Source organism: Oncorhynchus keta, chromosome 12 (genome assembly GCF_023373465.1).
Source record: "Oncorhynchus keta strain PuntledgeMale-10-30-2019 chromosome 12, Oket_V2, whole genome shotgun sequence".
Taxonomy (NCBI): domain Eukaryota; kingdom Metazoa; phylum Chordata; class Actinopteri; order Salmoniformes; family Salmonidae; genus Oncorhynchus; species Oncorhynchus keta.
In genome coordinates, this window is record NC_068432.1 from 39,382,134 (window position 1) to 39,404,349 (window position 22,216).

Sequence of the window (22,216 nt, forward strand, 5' to 3'; positions counted from 1 at the left end):
TGATGGCAGCATTCGCACAAAACTGAACGTGCGAACCACTGCTTTTAATCAGTGCAAGGTGACCGGAAACATGACCGAATACAAACAGTGTAGCTATTCCCTCCGCAAGGCAATCAAACAAGCTAAGAGTCAGTACAGAGACAAAGTGGAGTCGCAATTCAGCGGCTCAGACATGTGGCAGGGTCTACAGTCAATCTCGGACTACAAAAGAAAAACCAGCCCCGTCGCGGACCAGGATGTCTTGCTCCCAGACAGACTAAACAACTTTTTTGCTCGCTTTGAGGACAATACAGTGCCACTGACATGGCCCGCTACCAAAACCTGCAGACTCTCTTTCACTATAGCCAACGTGAGTAAAACATTTAAACGTGTTAACCCTCGCAAGGCTGCAGGCCCAGACGGCATCCCTGACCGCGTCCTCGGAGCATGCGCAGACCAGCTGGCTGGTGTGTTTACAGACATATTCAATCAATCCTTATCCCGGTCTGCTGTCCCCACATGCTTCAAGAGGGCCACCATTGTTCCTGTTCCCAAGAAATCTAAGGTAACTGAGCTAAATGACTACCGCCCTGTAGCACTCACTTCCATCATCATGAAGTGCTTTGGGAGACTAGTCAAGGACCATATTACCTCCACCCTACCTGAGACCCTAGACCCACTCCAATTTGCTTACCGCCCCAATAGGTCCACAGACGACGCAATCGAGGATAGGAGGATAGGTAACAACATCTCCACCCCGCTGATCCTCAACACTCGGTCCACACAAGGGTGCGTTCTCAGCCCTCTCCTGTACTCCCTGTTCACCCACAACTGCGTGGCGATGCACGCCTCAAACTCTATCATCAAGTTTGCAGACGACACTACAGTGGTAGGCTTAATTACCAACAACTACAGGGAGGAGGTGAGGGCCCTCGACGTGTGGTGTCAGGAAAATAACCTCACACTCAATGTCAACAAAACAAAGGAGATGATCGTGGACTTCAGGAAACAGCAGAGAAAGCAGCCCCCTATCTACATTGACGGGACAGTAGTGGAGAGGGTGGAGAGTTTTAAGTTCCTCGGCATACACATCACAGACATTCTGAAATGGTCCACCCACACAGACAGCGTGGTGAAGAAATTCAGCTTGTCACCAAAAACACTCACAAACTTTTACAGATGCACAATCGAGAGCATCCTGTTGGGCTGTATCACCGCCTGGTACGGCAACTGCTCCGCCCACAACCGGAAGGCTCTCCAGAGCGTAGTGAGGTCTGCACAACGCATCACCGGGTGCCAACTACCTGCCCTCCAGGACACCTACACCACCCGATGTCACAGGAAGGCCAAAAAGATCATCAAGGACAACAACCACCCGAGCCACTGCCTGTTCACCCCGCTATCATCCAGAAGGCGAGGTCAGTACAGGTGCATCAAAGCGGGGACCGAGAGACTGAAAAACAGCTTCTATCTCATGGCCATCAGACTGTTAAACATTGACATTAACATTGAGTGGCTGCTGCCAACATACTGACTCAACTCCAGCCACTTTAATAATGGAAACATTTATGTAATCAACTTATCACTAGCCACTTTATATATAATGTTTACATACCCTACATTACTCATCTCATATGTATATACTGTACTCTATACCATCTACTGCATCTTGCCATCTTGATGTAATGTATCACTAGCCACTTTAAAACAATGCCACTTCATATAATGTTTTCATACCCTACATTACTCATCTCATATGTATATACTGTACTCTATACCATCCACTGCATCTTGTTTACATACCCTACATTACTCATCTCATATGTATATACTGTACTCTATACCATCTACTACATCTTGCCTATGCCGTTCGGCATCAATCATTTATATATTTTTATGTACATATTCATATTCATTCCTTTACACTTGTGTGTATAAGGTAGTTGTTGTGGAATTGTTAGGTTATATTACTTGTTAGATATTACTGCATGGTCGGAACTAGAAGCACAAGCATTTCGCTACACTCGCATTAACACTTGCTAACCATGTGGATGTGACAAATACATTTTATTTTATTTGATTGTGACTTTAATTGAGGAAAAAATAAATGTACTTATGACTGTGATATGTGGTTGTCTTACCTAGCTATTTTAAGATGAATGCACTCTAAGAAGCTTTGGATATGAGTGCCATAGGGAATGAGAGGAGCGGTGTTAAAATCTGCTCACACACACACACACGCACGCGCACGCGCGCACACACACACCCGTGGCCTGGAAGCAGCTGAGACATGTACCAGTGCTAGTAGGTAGTGGAAGAGAATGGTGCATGATAATCAATGTGCAGCCTATTGATTACTGCAGTAGCAGTCAGTACACTGCAGCAGTAGACTAGGACTTCCACCATCCCTCTCTCCTCCCTCTCTCCTCCCTCTCTCCTCCTTTCCCTCTCTCTCTTTCTCCCTCCCTCTCTCCTCCTCCTTATCTATGGGAAAAGATAAAAGGTAATACATCACCAGAATGCCAGGACTGCTTAGCGAGTGGAGGGAGGGAGGGAGGGAGGGAGGGAGGGAGAAAAGGGGGAGGTATACATTTGAAGAGGGGAATATTTTGTAGAGGGGAATTTTTTTCAATTGTTCTCCTAACTGAGCACTTTGGTCACCTTTGTGATTATACTACGTTAAACTTTGAGCTTAGGCTAAAGTCTCGAACCCTAACTGTTTGTATGTCTGTGTGAGTTAGTGTATGTGTTTATGCGTGTATGTGTGCATGTGTGTGTTTGTGCGTATGTGTATGCCTCAAACTGTTCAGCTGAAAAGCAGGCCCTGACTCTCCCCCTTCTTCCTCTCTCCCCTCCTCTTGCAGAAGAAGAGCCGAGAGGAGAGTTGTGGTGAGGGTAGTGGGGTAGAGATCCTAGAGAACAAGCCGTATGAGGATGGTCCAGGCGGGTCGGGTCAGTACACACACAAGGTGTATCACATCGGGAAACACATCCCCTCATGGTTCTGCTCCATCCTGCCTCAGGCTGCTCTACGCGTGGAGGAGGAGTCCTGGAACGCCTACCCATACACACGCACACGGTGAGAGGGAAGACACGCACATAGTAACACAGTATGCATCGACACACACCCTTACATCAACACACCCTTACATCAATACACCTTTACATCAACACACCCTTACATCAACACACCTTTACATCAACACACCCTTACATCAACACACCTTTACATCAACACACCCTTACATCAACACACCCTTACATCAATACACCTTTACATCAACACACCCTTACATCAATACACCTTTACATCAACACACCCTTACATCAATACACCTTTACATCAACACACCCTTACATCAACACACCCTTACATCAATACACCTTTACATCAACACAGCCTTACATCAATACACCCTTACATCAACACACCCTTACATCAATACACCTTTACATCAACACACCCTTACATCAACACACCCTTACATCAATACACCTTTACATCAACACAGCCTTACATCAATACACCTTTACATCAACACACCCTTACATCAATACACCTTTACATCAACACAGCCTTACATCAATACACCCTTACATCAACACACCCTTACATCAACACACCCTTACATCAATACACCTTTACATCAACACAGCCTTACATCAATACACCTTTACATCAACACACCCTTACATCAATACACCCTTACATCAACACACACTTACATCAATACACCTTTACATCAACACACCCTTATATCAATACACATTTACATCAACACACCCTTACATCAATACACCCTTGCATCAACACACCCTTACATCAACACACCCTTACATTGTAACACCCTTACATTGTAACACCCTTACATCAACACACCCTTACATCAATACACCCTTACATCAGTACACCCTTACATCAATACACCCTTACATCAGTACACCCTTACATCAGTACACACACCCTTACATCAATACACCATTACATCAACACACCCTTACATCAATACACCCTTACATCATTACACCCTTACATCAGTATACCCTTACATCAACACACCCTTACATCAACCCACCCTTACATCAACAGACCCTTACATCAGTACACCCTTACATCAACAGACCCTTACATCAGTACACCCTAACATAAACACACCCTTACATCAACACACCCTTACATCAACACACCCTTACATCAGTACACCCTAACATAAACACACCCTAACATCAACACACCCTTACACCAGTACACCCTAACATAAACACACCCTAACATCAATACACCCTTACATCATTACACCCTTACATCAGTATACCCTTACATCAACACACCCTTACATCAACACACCCTTACATCAGTACACCCTTACATCAACACACCCTTACATCAATACACCCTTACATCAATACACGCTTACATCAACACACCCTTACATCAATACACCCTTACATCATTACACCCTTACATCAGTATACCCTTACATCAACACACCCTTACATCAACCCACCCTTACATCAACACACCCTTACATCAGTACACCCTAACATAAACACACCCTAACATCAACACACCCTTACATCAACAGACCCTTACATCAGTACACCCTAACATAAACGCACCCTTACATCAACACACCCTTACATCAACACACCCTTACATCAGTACACCCTAACATAAACACACCCTAACATCAACACACCCTTACACCAGTACACCCTAACATAAACACACCCTAACATCAATACACCCTTACATCATTACACCCTTACATCAGTATACCCTTACATCAACACACCCTTACATCAACACACCCTTACATCAGTACACCCTTACATCAACACACCCTTACATCAACACACCCTTACATCAACACACCCTTACATCAGTACACCCTTCCATCAGTACACCCTTACATCAACACACCCTAACATCAACACACCTATAAATCAACACACCCTTACATCAATACACCCTTACATCAGTACACCCTTACATCAGTACACCCTTACATCAGAACACCCTTACATCAATACACCCTTACATCAATACACCCTTACATCAACACACCCTTACATCAAGACACCCTTACATCAATACACCTTTTCATCAACACAGCCTTACATCAATACACCTTTACATCAACACACCCTAACATCAACACACCCTAACATCAACACACCCTTAAATTAACACACCCTTACATTTTAACACCCTTACATCAACACACCCTTACATCAACACACCCTTACATCAATACACCTTTACATCAACACACCCTTACATCAACACACCCTTACATTTTAACACCCTTACATCAACACACCCTTACATCAACACACCCTTACATCAATACACCTTTACATCAACCCACCCTTACATCAATACACCTTTACATCAACACACCCTTACATCAATACACCTTTACATCAACACACCCTTACATCAATACACCCTTACATCAACACACCCTTACATCAACACACCCTTACATTGTAACACCCTTACATCAACACACCCTTACATCAACACACCCTTACATCAATACACCCTTACATCAGTACACCCTTACATCAGTACACCCTAACATCAACACACCCTTAAATCAACACACCCTTACATCAATACACCCTTACATCAGTACACCCTTACATCAGTATACTCTTACATCAGTACACACACCCTTACATCAATACACCATTACATCAACACACCCTTACATCAATACACCCTTACATCAATACACGCTTACATCAGTACACCCTTATATCAACGCGCCCTTACATCAACACACCCTACATCAACACACCCTTACATCAATACACCCTTACATCAATACACCCTTACATCAACACACCCTTACATCAGTACACCCTAACATAAACACACCCTAACATCAACACACCCTTACATCAACACACCCTTACATCAGTACACCCTTACATCAGTATACTCTTACATCAGTACACACACCCTTACATCAATACACCATTACATCAACACACCCTTACATCAATACACCCTTACATCAATACACGCTTACATCAGTACACCCTTATATCAACGCGCCCTTACATCAACACACCCTTACATCAACACACCCTTACATCAACCCACCCTTACATCAATACACCCTTACATCAACACACCCTTACATCAGTACACCCTAACATAAACACACCCTAACATCAACACACCCTTACATCAACACACCCTTACATCAATACACCCTTACATCAGTACACCCTTACATCAGTACACCCTAACATCAACACACCCTTAAATCAACACACCCTTACATCAATACACCCTTACATCAGTACACCCTTACATCAGTATACTCTTACATCAGTACACACACCCTTACATCAATACACCATTACATCAACACACCCTTACATCAATACACCCTTACATCAATACACGCTTACATCAGTACACCCTTATATCAACGCGCCCTTACATCAACACACCCTTACATCAACACACCCTTACATCAACCCACCCTTACATCAATACACCCTTACATCAACACACCCTTACATCAGTACACCCTAACATAAACACACCCTAACATCAACACACCCTTACATCAACACACCCTTACATCAGTACACCCTAACATCAACACACCCTTATATCAATACACATTTACATCAACACACCCTTACATCAATACACCCTTGCATCAACACACCCTTACATCAACACACCCTTACATTGTAACACCCTTACATTGTAACACCCTTACATCAACACACCCTTACATCAATACACCCTTACATCAGTACACCCTTACATCAATACACCCTTACATCAGTACACCCTTACATCAGTACACACACCCTTACATCAATACACCATTACATCAACACACCCTTACATCAATACACCCTTACATCATTACACCCTTACATCAGTATACCCTTACATCAACACACCCTTACATCAACCCACCCTTACATCAACAGACCTTACATCAGTACACCCTTACATCAACAGACCCTTACATCAGTACACCTAACATAAACACACCCTTACATCAACACACCCTTACATCAACACACCCTTACATCAGTACACCCTAACATAAACACACCCTAACATCAACACACCCTTACACCAGTACACCCTAACATAAACACACCCTAACATCAATACACCCTTACATCATTACACCCTTACATCAGTATACCCTTACATCAACACACCCTTACATCAACACACCCTTACATCAGTACACCCCTTACATCAACACACCCTTACATCAATACACCCTTACATCAATACACGCTTACATCAACACACCCTTACATCAATACACCCTTACATCATTACACCCTTACATCAGTATACCCTTACATCAACACACCCTTACATCAACCCACCCTTACATCAACACACCCTTACATCAGTACACCCTAACATAAACACACCCTAACATCAACACACCCTTACATCAACAGACCCTTACATCAGTACACCCTAACATAAACGCACCCTTACATCAACACACCCTTACATCAACACACCCTTACATCAGTACACCCTAACATAAACACACCCTAACATCAACACACCCTTACACCAGTACACCCTAACATAAACACACCCTAACATCAATACACCCTTACATCATTACACCCTTACATCAGTATACCCTTACATCAACACACCCTTACATCAACACACCCTTACATCAGTACACCCTTACATCAACACACCCTTACATCAACACACCCTTACATCAGTACACCCTTCCATCAGTACACCCTTACATCAACACACCCTAACATCAACACACCTATAAATCAACACACCCTTACATCAATACACCCTTACATCAGTACACCCTTACATCAGTACACCCTTACATCAGAACACCCTTACATCAATACACCCTTACATCAATACACCCTTACATCAACACACCCTTACATCAAGACACCCTTACATCAATACACCTTTTCATCAACACAGCCTTACATCAATACACCTTTACATCAACACACCCTAACATCAACACACCCTAACATCAACACACCCTTAAATTAACACACCCTTACATTTTAACACCCTTACATCAACACACCCTTACATCAACACACCCTTACATCAATACACCTTTACATCAACACACCCTTACATCAACACACCCTTACATTTTAACACCCTTACATCAACACACCCTTACATCAACACACCCTTACATCAATACACCTTTACATCAACCCACCCTTACATCAATACACCTTTACATCAACACACCCTTACATCAATACACCTTTACATCAACACACCCTTACATCAATACACCCTTGCATCAACACACCCTTACATCAACACACCCTTACATTGTAACACCCTTACATCAACACACCCTTACATCAACACACCCTTACATCAATACACCCTTACATCAGTACACCCTTACATCAGTACACCCTAACATCAACACACCCTTAAATCAACACACCCTTACATCAATACACCCTTACATCAGTACACCCTTACATCAGTATACTCTTACATCAGTACACACACCCTTACATCAATACACCATTACATCAACACACCCTTACATCAATACACCCTTACATCAATACACGCTTACATCAGTACACCCTTATATCAACGTGCCCTTACATCAACACACCCTTACATCAACACACCCTTACATCAATACACCCTTACATCAATACACCCTTACATCAACACACCCTTACATCAGTACACCCTAACATAAACACACCCTAACATCAACACACCCTTACATCAACACACCCTTACATCAGTACACCCTTACATCAGTATACTCTTACATCAGTACACACACCCTTACATCAATACACCATTACATCAACACACCCTTACATCAATACACCCTTACATCAATACACGCTTACATCAGTACACCCTTATATCAACGCGCCCTTACATCAACACACCCTTACATCAACACACCCTTACATCAACCCACCCTTACATCAATACACCCTTACATCAACACACCCTTACATCAGTACACCCTAACATAAACACACCCTAACATCAACACACCCTTACATCAACACACCCTTACATCAATACACCCTTACATCAGTACACCCTTACATCAGTACACCCTAACATCAACACACCCTTAAATCAACACACCCTTACATCAATACACCCTTACATCAGTACACCCTTACATCAGTATACTCTTACATCAGTACACACACCCTTACATCAATACACCATTACATCAACACACCCTTACATCAATACACCCTTACATCAATACACGCTTACATCAGTACACCCTTATATCAACGCGCCCTTACATCAACACACCCTTACATCAACACACCCTTACATCAACCCACCCTTACATCAATACACCCTTACATCAACACACCCTTACATCAGTACACCCTAACATAAACACACCCTAACATCAACACACCCTTACATCAACACACCCTTACATCAGTACACCCTAACATAAACACACCCTTACATCAACACACCCTTACATCAACACACCCTTACATCAGTACACCCTAACATAAACACACCCTAACATCAACAAACCCTTACACCAGTACACCCTAACATAAACACACCCTAACATCAATACACCCTTACATCATTACACCCTTACATCAGTATACCCTTACATCAACACACCCATAAATCAACACACCCTTACATCAACACACCCTTACATCAATACACCCTTACATCAGTACACCCATAAATCAACACACCCTTACATCAATACACCCTTACATCAGTACACCCTTACATCAGAACACCCTTACATCAGTATACCCTTACATCAGAACACCCTTACATCAGAACACCCTTACATCAGAACACCCTTACATCAGTATACCCTTACATCAATACACCCTTACATCAGTACACCCTTACATCAGTACACCCTATCATCAGTACACCCTTCACATCGGTACAACTTATCATCAGTAAACACACCCTTACATCAGTAAACACACCCTTACATCAATACACCCTTACATCAATACACGCTTACATCAGTACACCCTTATATCAACGCACCCTTACATCAACGCACCCTTACATTGGTACACCTTATCATCAGTACACCCTATCATCAGTACCCCTTATCATCAGTACACCCTTACATTGGTACACCATTACATCAACACACCCTTACATCAACACACCCTTACATCAGTCAATACACCCTTAAATCAATACACCCTTACATCAATACACCATTACATCAACACACCCTTACATCAATACACCCTTACATCAATACACCATTACATCAACACACCCTTACATCAACACACCCTTACATCAGTCAATACACCCTTAAATCAATACACCCTTACATCAATACACCATTACATCAACACACCCTTACATCAATACACCCTTACATCAATACACGCTTACATCAGTACACCCTTATATCAACACACCCTTACATCAGTACACCTTTACATAAACACACCCTTACATCAACACACCCTTACATCAATACACCCTTACATCAATACAGCCTTACATCAATACACCTTTACATCAACACACCCTTACATCAATACACCCTTACATCAACACACCCTGACATCAACACACCCTTGCAGCCCTACCCTACACCCCTACCCTACACCCCTACCTTACACCCCGACCCTACAGCCCTCACCTACACCCCTACCCTGCTCCCCTACCCTACACCCCTACCTTACAAACCTACCTTACACCCCTACCCCCGCACCCCTATCTTGCACCCCTACCTTACACCCCGACCCTACCCCTACCCCAAACCCAACCTTACACCCCTACCCCACACCCTTACATTACACCCCTGACTTACACCCCTAACCTGCACCCTTACCTTGCACCTCCACCCCACACCCTTACCTTGTACCCCCACCCCACCCCACACCCTTACCTTACACCCCTACCCTACACCCCTACACCACATCCTTGCCCTACACCCCTACCCTACACCCCTACCCTACACCCCAACCTTACACCCTTACCCCACACCCCTACCTTACAACTCTACCCTACACCCTGACCCGCATCCATACCCTACACCCCTTCCTTGCCCCCCTACCCTACACCCTACCCTACACCCCTACCTTACACCCTTAACCCACACGCCTACCCCACATCCCTACACACCTACCTCACACCCCTACCTTACACCCCTACCTTACACCCCTACCCTACACCCCTACACAAGGACAAGATGTGAAATAGACATGCTCCTAACCCCCCAACCTCCTTCTCTTCTCTTACTACTTTGCTTACTGTCCCGCTCTCCCTCTCTCCCGCTCTCCCTCTCTCTCTCTCCCGCTCTCCCTCTCTCTCTCTCCCGCTCTCCCCCTCTCTCCCGCTCTCCCTCTCTCTCTCTCCCGCTCTCCCTCTCCCTCTCTCCCGCCCTCCCTCTCTCTCGCTCTCCTTCTCTCCCGCTCTCCTTCTCTCCCGCTCTCCTCCTCTCCCGCTCTCCTTCTCTCCCGCTCTCCCTCTCTCCCGCTCTCCTTCTCTCCCGCTCTCCTTCTCTCCCGCTCTCCCGCTCTCCTTCTCTCCCGCTCTCCTTCTCACCCGCTCTCCCGCTCTCCCTCTCTCCTGCTCTCCTTCTCTCCCGCTCTCCTTCTCTCCCTCTCTCCTGCTCTCCTTCTCTCCCGCTCTCCTTCTCTCCCGCTCTCCTTCTCTCCCGCTCTCCTTCTCTCCCGCTCTCCCTCTCTCCTGCTCTCCTTCTCTCCCGCTCTCCTTCTCTCCCGCTCTCCTTCTCTCCCGCTCTCCCTCTCTCCTGCTCTCCTTCTCTCCCGCTCTCCTTCTCTCCCGCTCTCCTTCTCTCCCTCTCTCCTTCTCTCCCGCTCTCCCTCTCTCCCACTCTCCCTCTCTCCCGCTCTCCCTCTCTCCTTCTCTCCCGCTCTCCCTCTCTCCCTCTCTCCTTCTCTCCCCCGCTCTCCCTCTCTCCCTCTCTCCTTCTCTCCCGCTCTCCCCCTCTCCCTCTCTCTCTCTCCCACTCTCCCTCGCTCTCTCTCTCCCTCTCTCCCTCTCTCCCGCTCTCCCTCTCTCCCTCTCTCTCTTTCCAGGTATACCTGTCCATTCGTAGAGAAGTTCTCCATAGACATTGAGACGTATTATAAACCTGACACAGGGACCCAAGAGTGCTTCAATCTGTCATCAGCAGACAAAAGAGCGAGGACTGTAGGTATGGTACACACACACACACACACACACACACACACACACACACACACACACACACACACACACACACACACTGTGGTCATTAAAAAGCAGATAGCGTGAGTTCCACCTTATGCTGCTGCTGGTCTTTCTCTCTCTGTGTGTGTTTGCGTGTGAGAGCTGCTGACTGGCTCTAAACTGCACCACCACTCCCACAGTGCAGTGTGTGTTGTCTGGCCCAGACTGACTCTGCAGGAAGACAAATAAATAGCCACACACACACACACACACACACACACACACACACACACACACACACACACACACACACACACACACACACACACACACACACACACACACACACACACACACACACACACACACACACACACACACACACACACTGTGGTCATTAAAAAGCAGACAGCGTGAGTTCCACCTTATGCTGCTGCTGGTCTTTCTCTCTCTGTGTGTGTTTGCGTGTGAGAGCTGCTGACTGGCTCTAAACTGCACCACCACTCCCACAGTGCAGTGTGTGTTGTCTGGCCCAGACTGACTCTGCAGGAAGACAAATAAATAGCCACACACACACACACACACACACACACACACACACACACACACACACACACACACACACACACACACACACACACACCTCGCCTTCTCAAGCGTACTGTTCTCAGTCTGTCTGTCTTGGCTTCATGGATTTCAGAGAGCAGTCAGTGATTCACTGTTTCACACACACACACACACACACACACACACACACACACACACACACACACACACACACACACACACACACACACACACACACACACACACACACACACACTGTGGTCATTAAAAAGCAGACAGCGTGAGTTCCACCTTATGCTGCTGCTGGTCTTTCTCTCTCTGTGTGTGTTTGCGTGTGAGAGCTGCTGACTGGCTCTAAACTGCACCACCACTCCCACAGTGCAGTGTGTGTTGTCTGGCCCAGACTGACTCTGCAGGAGGACGAATACACACACACACACACACACACACACACACACACACACACACACACACACACACACACACACACACACACACACACACACACACACACACACACACACTCTCTCACACACACACACACACACACACACACACACACACACACACACACACACACACACACACACACACACACACACACACACACACACACACACACATGTAGTGACACACTCACAGACTGTGCAGCTGTATACAGCAGGGACCTGTAGTGGCTTCTAGCCAGCTGTATACAGCAGGGACCTCAGGTGGCTCCTAGCCAGCTGTATACAGCAGGAACCTCTAGTGGCTCCTAGCCAGCTGTATACAGCAGGAACCTCTAGTGGCTCCTAGCCAGCTGTATACAGCAGGAACCTCTAGTGGCTCCTAGCCAGCTGTATACAGCAGGGACCTCTAGTGGCTCCTAGCCAGCTGTATACAGCAGGGACCTCAGGTGGCTCCTAGCCAGCTGTATACAGCAGGAACCTCTAGTGGCTTCTCACCAGCTGTATACAGCAGGAACCTCTAGTGGCTTCTAGCCAGCTGTATACAGCAGGAACCTCTAGTGGCTTCTAGCCAGCTGTATACAGCAGGGACCTCTAGTGGCTCCTAGCCAGCTGTATACAGCAGGAACCTCTAGTGGCTTCTAGCCAGCTGTATACAGCAGGAACCTCTAGTGGCTTCTAGCCAGCTGTATACAGCAGGAACCTCTAGTGGCTTCTAGCCAGCTGTATACAGCAGGGACCTCTAGTGACTCCTAGCCAGCTGTATACAGCAGGAACCTCTAGTGGCTTCTAGCCAGCTGTATACAGCAGGAACCTCTAGTGGCTTCTAGCCAGCTGTATACAGCAGGAACCTCTAGTGGCTTCTAGCCAGCTTTATACAGCAGGGACCTCTAGTGGCTCCTAGCCAGCTGTATACAGCAGGGACATCTAGTGGCTTCTAGCCAGCTGTATACAGCAGGAACCTCTAGTGGCTTCTAGCCAGCTGTATACAGCAGGAACCTCTAGTGGCTTCTAGCCAGCTGTATACAGCAGGGACCTCTAGTGGCTCCTAGCCAGCTGTATACAGCAGGAACCGCTAGTGGCTTCTAGCCAGCTGTATACAGCAGGGACCTCTAGTGGCTCCTAGCCAGCTGTATACAGCAGGAACCTCTTGTGGCTCCTAGCCAGCTGTATACAGCAGGAACCTCTAGTGGCTTCTAGCCAGCTGTGTACAGCAGGGACCTCTAGTGTCTCTCAGCCAGCTGTATACAGCAGGAACCTCTAGTGGCTTCTAGCCAGCTGTATACAGCAGGGACCTCTAGTGGCTCCTAGCCAGCTGTATACAGCAGGAACCTCTAGTGGCTTCTAGCCAGCTGTATACAGCAGGGACCTCTAGTGGCTCCTAGCCAGCTGTATACAGCAGAAACCTCTAGTGGCTTCTAGCCAGCTGTATACAGCAGGAACCTCTAGTGGCTTCTAGCCAGCTGTATACAGCAGGAACCTCTAGTGGCTTCTAGCCAGCTGTATACAGCAGGGACCTCTAGTGGCTCCTAGCCAGCTGTATACAGCAGGAACCTCTAGTGGCTTCTAGCCAGCTGTATACAGCAGGGACCTCTAGTGTCTCTCAGCCAGCTGTATACAGCAGGAACCTCTAGTGGCTTCTAGCCAGCTGTATACAGCAGGAATCTCTAGTGGCTTCTAGCCAGCTGTATACAGCAGGGACCTCTAGTGGCTCCTAGCCAGCTGTATACAGCAGGAACCTCTAGGTGCTTCTAGCCAGCTGTATACAGCAGGGACCTCTAGTGGCTCCTAGCCAGCTGTATACAGCAGGAACCTCTAGTGGCTTCTAGCCAGCTGTATACAGTAGGGACCTCTAGTGGCTCTTAGCCAGCTGTATACAGCAGGGACCTCTAGTGGCTTCTAGCCAGCTGTATACAGCAGGGGCCTCTAGTGGCTTCTAGCCAGCTGTATGCAGCAGGGACCTCTAGTGGCTCTTAGCCAGCTGTATACAGCAGGGACCTCTAGTGGCTTCTAGCCAGCTGTATACAGCAGGGACCTCTAGTGGCTCTTAGCCAGCTGTATACAGCAGGGACCTCTAGTGGCTCTTTGCCAGCTGTATACAGCAGGGACCTCTAGTGGCTCTTAGCCAGCTGTATACAGCAGGGACCTCTAGTGGCTCTTAGCCAGCTGTATACAGCAGGGACCTCTAGTGGCTTCTAGCCAGCTGTATATAGCAGGGACCTCTAGTGGCTCTTAGCCAGCTGTATACAGCAGGAACCTCTAGTGGCTCTTAGCCAGCTGTATACAGCAGGGACCTCTAGTGGCTTCTAGCCAGCTGTATACAGCAGGGACCTCTAGTGGCTCTTAGCCAGCTGTATACAGCAGGGACCTCTAGTGGCTTCTAGCCAGCTGTATAAAGCAGGGACCTCTAGTGGCTCTTAGCCAGCTGTATACAGCAGGGACCTCTAGTGGCTCTTTGCCAGCTGTATACAGCAGGGACCTCTAGTGGCTCTTAGCCAGCTGTATACAGCAGGGACCTCTAGTGGCTCCTAGCCAGCTGTATACAGCAGGGACCTCTAGTGGCTCTTAGCCAGCTGTATACAGCAGGGACCTCTAGTGGCTCTTAGCCAGCTGTATACAGCAGGGACCTCTAGTGGCTCTTAGCCAGCTGTATACAGCAGGGACCTCTAGTGGCTCTTAGCCAGCTGTATACAGCAGGGACCTCTAGTGGCTCGTAGCCATGGTTTTAAAGGTCTATGCTTTTTTTAGTTCTATTCTGGTTCCCTCCAAACCCATTCACTCCAAAAAGTAACCATCCAGAATTCACTACATGGCTCATTGTGGTCTGTGCCCTGTACTGACAGTGTGATTGTGTGTTCATCCCCCAGACCCCATTGATATTGTGAAGGATTACATTGCGCCCCATGAGTACCTGGTTGAGGAGGACCCTAAGCTGTATGTATCGGTGAAAACCCAGCGAGGACCACTGACTGACGACTGGGTCGAAATGATCAACCAGAACCCCACCCAGAACCCGGTCATGTGTGCCTACAAGCTCTGCAAGGTGGAGTTCAGATACTGGGGCATGCAGTCCAAGATAGAGCGCTTCATACATGATGTTGGTAGGTACTGTGTGTGTGTGTGTGTGTGTGTGTGTGTGTGTGTGTGTGTGTGTGTGTGTGTGTGTGTGTGTGTGTGTGTGTGTGTGTGTGTGTGTGTGTGTGTGTGTGTATGCGCGTCCATACGTGTGTGCGTGTGTGTGTTTTCCTGTACAGTAGCCCATTTAGAGTTAGTTGATTATTGCTGGAGACACCTGGCTAACTTTCCATCTCCTTACGCTCTGCTGCTGGTGTGACATTTCAAGCCTGACTGATCACTGTTGACTTAGTAGTAGTACATGTTGTGTGTATACAGTGTGTGTGTGTGTGTGTGTGTGTGTGTGTACTGTATTGAGTGTGTGACTGCTCTGTGTGTTGTTCCTGCATGGTGCTTGATCAGTACATTAGGATTGGTGGTCCTTCTGTAGCTCAGTTGGTAGAGCATGGCGCTTGTAACGCCAGGGTAGTGGGTTCGATCCCCGGGACCACCCATACGTAGAATGTATGCACACATGACTGTAAGTCGCTTTGGATAAAAGCGTCTGCTAAATGGCATATATATATATATCGATTGACAGGTTCATTAGTGTATTTCTAATGAACGTATGCATGATTGATGGGTACTGAGAGAAAGAGAGAGGTGAATCATTAAATTGTTTGGAATTGAAAGAAATGTCTGTGATAATGTTATTAATGTCCTGCCCTTCACTTTCCTCTCCTCCCCCCAAGCCTGTGATTGATGATTAGTTAGTTAGCTAGTTAGTTAGTTAGTTATGATACTAACTTGTCCCCTCCTCCCCCCAGGCCTGTGTAAGGTGATGGATGATTAGTTAATTAGTTAGTTAGTTAGTTATGATACTAACTTGTCCTCTCCTCCCTGCGGGCCTGTGTAAGGTGATGGATGATTAGTTAGTTAGTTAGTTAGTTAGTTAGTTAGTTAGTTAGTTAGTTATGATACTAACTTGTCCTCTCCTCCCTGCGGGCCTGTGTAAGGTGATGGATGATTAGTTAGTTAGTTAGTTAGCTAGTTAGTTAATTAGTTTGTTATGATACTAACCTTGTCCTCTCCTCCCTGCAGGCCTGTGTAAGGTGATGGATGATTAGTTAGTTAGTTAGTTAGTTAGTTAGTTAGTTAGTTAGTTAGTTATGATACTAACTTGTCCTCTCCTCCCTGCAGGCCTGTGTAAGGTGATGGATGATTAGTTCGTTAGTTAGTTAGTTAGTTAGTTAGTTAGTTAGTTATGATACTAACTTGTCCCCTCCTCCCTGCAGGCCTGTGTAAGGTGATGGATGATTAGTTAGTTAGTTAATTAGTTAGTTAGTTAGTTAGTTCGTTATGATACTAACCTTGTCCTCTCCTCCCTGCAGGCCTGTGTAAGGTGATGGATGATTAGTTAGTTAGTTAGTTAGCTAGTTAGTTAATTAGTTTGTTATGATACTAACCTTGTCCTCTCCTCCCTGCAGGCCTGTGTAAGGTGATGGATGATTAGTTAGTTAGTTAGTTAGTTAGTTAGTTATGATACTAACTTGTCCTCTCCTCCCTGCAGGCCTGTGTAAGGTGATGGATGATTAGTTCGTTAGTTAGTTAGTTAGTTAGTTAGTTAGTTAGTTAGTTAGTTATGATACTAACTTGTCCCCTCCTCCCTGCAGGCCTGTGTAAGGTGATGGATGATTAGTTAGTTAGTTAATTAGTTAGTTAGTTAGTTCGTTATGATACTAACCTTGTCCTCTCCTCCCTGCAGGCCTGTGTAAGGTGATGGATGATTAGTTAGTTAGTTAGTTAGCTAGTTAGTTCATTAGTTTGTTATGATACTAACCTTGTCCTCTCCTCCCTGCAGGCCTGTGTAAGGTGATGGATGATTAGTTATTTAGTTAGTTAGTTAGTTAGTTAGTTAGTTAGTTAGTTAGTTAGTTAGTTAGTTAGTTATGATACTAACTTGTCCTCTCCTCCCTGCAGGCCTGTGTAAGGTGATGGATGATTAGTTCGTTAGTTAGTTAGTTAGTTAGTTAGTTAGTTATGATACTAACTTGTCCCCTCCTCCCTGCAGGCCTGTGTAAGGTGATGGATGATTAGTTAGTTAGTTAGTTAATTAGTTCGTTATGATACTAACCTGTCCTCTCCTCCCTGCAGGCCTGTGTAAGGTGATGGATGATTAGTTAGTTAGTTAGTTAGTTATGATACTAACTTGTCCTCTCCTCCCTGCAGGCCTGTGTAAGGTGATGGATGATTAGTTAGTTAGTTAGCTAGTTAGTTAATTAGTTCGTTATGATACTAACCTGTCTTCTCCTCTCTGCAGGCCTGCGTAAGGTGATGGTGCGTGCCCACCGGCAGGCGTGGTGCTGGCAGGATGAATGGTACGGTCTGACCATAGAGGACATCAGACAGCTGGAGCTGGAGACCCAGCTAGCCCTGGCCACGAAGATGGCCCAGTATAGCCTCAGTGACACCGAGGAGTGCGCAGCAGAGTCCAACAGGACCCCCGTCACACCTGAGCGGGACTTAGAGGGGTCCCTGCGGGACGGGGGAGAGGTGGAGGGAGGAGGGGCAGGGCTGGGAGATACGTTACATACGCGTGGAGAGCTCACCAAGCAGTGGTCAACTTCATCCAGGTCGTCTAATAGATCCTCGAAGAGAGGAGGTGAGTGGGAAAAGCCTTTAATTTTACAAATCTCAAATCAACCCCTAGACCCTAGACACTTTTTAAGTGGACAAGGTGGAGCTTATAAACATCACTGCTACTCTACAAGACGTTTCCCTAGCAGGAGTTTCACTTGACCCAACAAACATGAGAGAATAGTGCCCTCACCATAGAGAATGATGGAGGCCTCTAGTGGCCAAAAGGCTGTGTTAGCATGGGCAGCGACATTGAGGGCTTCCACCATTTTAATGTAATCAACTGGGTGGGACTTCCAACTTCATTGGATGATCCCTCCTGGTGACCCTGTTGGAGTCATGTCCAACCGGGTCATCAGGAGGGATCAGCTAATCATGAAGAAGATAATTGACTACTTCAAAATAGAGATTTCCTCAATGGCTCTGCCCATGCTGTCACAGACGCTATAATCTATAATGGCACAGATACAAAGATTAGTCCTATCTCGTTCTCCCCCCCTCCCACACACACAGGAAGTCCTGTGAACCAGAACATCTCAGAGTGGCGGATGCAGAGTATCGCTCGTGACTCAGAGGACAGCACTGACGACGAGTTCTTCGATGCTCCCGGTATGCTATTACATGTTATTACAAACAGTTATTACAGTGACTACAGTAACTACTATCAGCTCATACTGATGTTATATCTATCTCATCAGAAGATTTGTCTGACAACGATATGTTATTCCATTATTAAATGTTATTCCATGTCATTAAATGTTGTTATATTACTGTTATTACAACTACAATAATTACTGATGTTATACTGATGTTATGCTGATATGCTAATGTTGAACTGATGTTGAACTGATGTTATGCTAATGTTCAACTGATGTTATGCTAATGTTCAACTGATGTTATGCTAATGTTCAACTGATGTTATGCTGATATTATACTGATGTTATACTGATGTTGTGCTGATGTTATACTGATGTTATACTGATGTTATACTGATGTTGTGCTGATGTTATGCTGATGTTATACTGATGTTACGCTGATGTTATACTGATGTTATACTGATGATATAGATGATATACTGATGTTATACTGACGTTGTGCTGATGTTATGCTGATGTTATGCTGATGTTATACTGATGTTATGCTGATGTTATACTGATGTTGTGCTGATGTTATGCTAATGTTATACTGATGTTATGCTGATGTTGTGCTGATGTTATACTGATGTTACGCTGATGTTATACTGATGTTATGCTGATGTTATGCTGATGTTATACTGATGTTATACTGATGATATAGATGATATACTGATGTTATACTGATGTTGTGCTGATGTTATGCTGATGTTATGCTGATGTTATGCTGATGTTATACTGATGTTACGCTGATGTTATACTGATGTTATACTGATGATATAGATGATATACTGATGTTATACTGACGTTGTGCTGATGTTATGCTGATGTTATGCTGATGTTATACTGATGTTATGCTGATGTTATACTGATGTTGTGCTGATGTTATGCTAATGTTATACTGATGTTATGCTGATGTTGTGCTGATGTTATACTGATGTTATGCTGACGTTGTGCTGATGTTATGCTGATGTTATGCTGATGTTATACTGATGTTATACTGATGTTGTGCTGATGTTATACTGATGGTATGCTGATGTTATACTGATGTTGTACTGATGTTATACTGATGTTATACTGATGTTGTGCTGATGTTGTGCCGATGTTATACTGATGATATAGATGATATACTGATGTTATACTGATGTTGTGCTGATGTTATACTGATGGTATGCTGATGTTATACTGATGTTATACTGATGTTGTGCTGATGTTATACTGATGTTATACTGGTGTTGTGCTGATGTTGTGCCGATGTTAAGCTGATGTTATACTGATGTTGTGCTGATGTTGTGCCGATGTTATACTGATGATATAGATGATATACTGATGTTATACTGATGTTGTGGTGATGTTATACTGATGTTATACTGATGTTGTGCTGATGTTATACTGATGTTATACTGATGTTGTGCTGATGTTGTGCCGATGTTATACTGATGATATAGATGATATACTGATGTTATACTGATGTTGTGCTGATGGTATGCTGATGTTATACTGATGTTATACTGATGTTGTGCTGATGTTATACTGATGTTGTGCTGATGTTGTGCCGATGTTATACTGATGATATAGATGATATACTGATGTTATACTGATGTTGTGCTTATGTTATACTGATGGTATGCTGACGTAATACTAATATTATAGTGATGTTATACTAATGCAATGCTGATGTTATGCTGTGTCTGTCTCTTCAGAGGACTTCTCTGGAGATGAGGAGATGTTATTACATGCCAAGGAGATGAACAAGTGGAGTTCCAACGACCTGATGGACAAGATAGAGACTACAGAGACAGACGAAGGCCAGGGTAGGAGCACACACACACGCACACACATGTTCCGTTCCTCATTTATATTTCAGATCTTCATATCCAATCTCGTCCTTCAGGAAGTGAATTTGTTTAATAAAAGTTAATCGTGTGTGTGTGTGTTTTCACATGTGTTTGTCTTCGTGTCTGTCTGTGTGTGTGTGTCTGTCTGTCTGTGTGTGTATGTGTATTTACAGAGAGCCTGTATCAGGAGTCGGGTGAAGACTATACAGTAACCAGTAGTGAGGAACGACTGATTGAGGTATGCTTCCACTGTAGCTACAGTATGAAGACTGTATGAGAGTATTCATGAGGTTCTCACTGACCTGGTAAACAACGACATGAGGTTCTCACAGACCTGGTAAACAACGACATGAGGTTCTCACAGACCTGGTAAACAACGACATGAGGTTCTCACAGACCTGGTACACAACGACATGAGGTTCTCACAGACCTGGTAAACAACGACATGAGGTTCTCACAGACCTGGTAAACAACGACATGAGGTTCTCACAGACCTGGTAAACAACGACATGAGGTTCTCACAGACCTGGTAAACAACGACATGAGGTTCTCACAGACCTGGTAAACAACGACATGAGGTTCTCACAGATGTTATATTCTAATTATTAGAGTAAGAACTCAACGGACACTGTGAAAGCTTAAACCAAGTTTATTCTTTCCAAAGGATCGAACAGCTGAATCGACAAAGACATGGTTACAATAGTGGTGGTATATGTCTCCTCCTCGCTAATTGCTAGGCAGGAAAATACTTGATACGGGCAATACACTTTTTCTTCTCCCTTAACGTGACCTGACCTGACCTCGACCCCCTTCATCACTAATCCATGGCTCTCTCCCTTTATCAATGCCTACCATGTGATC

General features: G+C 45.1%; 1 protein-coding gene across 7 annotated transcripts in view; it reads left to right on the top strand.

Moving 5' to 3' along the window:
• LOC118376713 (membrane-associated phosphatidylinositol transfer protein 2-like) overlaps positions 1-22,216 on the top strand; it is a 109,667-nt gene that overhangs the window by 42,717 nt on the left and 44,734 nt on the right. For all 7 annotated transcript variants that reach the window (XM_052458296.1, XM_052458297.1, XM_052458298.1 and 4 more), the window contains 7 exons: positions 2,844-3,058; positions 12,067-12,185; positions 16,062-16,295; positions 18,569-18,910; positions 19,399-19,494; positions 21,221-21,331; positions 21,529-21,593. In XM_052458296.1, coding sequence (XP_052314256.1) covers positions 2,844-3,058; positions 12,067-12,185; positions 16,062-16,295; positions 18,569-18,910; positions 19,399-19,494; positions 21,221-21,331; positions 21,529-21,593 — 1,182 coding nt within the window. The remainder of the gene's footprint in view (positions 1-2,843; positions 3,059-12,066; positions 12,186-16,061; positions 16,296-18,568; positions 18,911-19,398; positions 19,495-21,220; positions 21,332-21,528; positions 21,594-22,216) is intronic.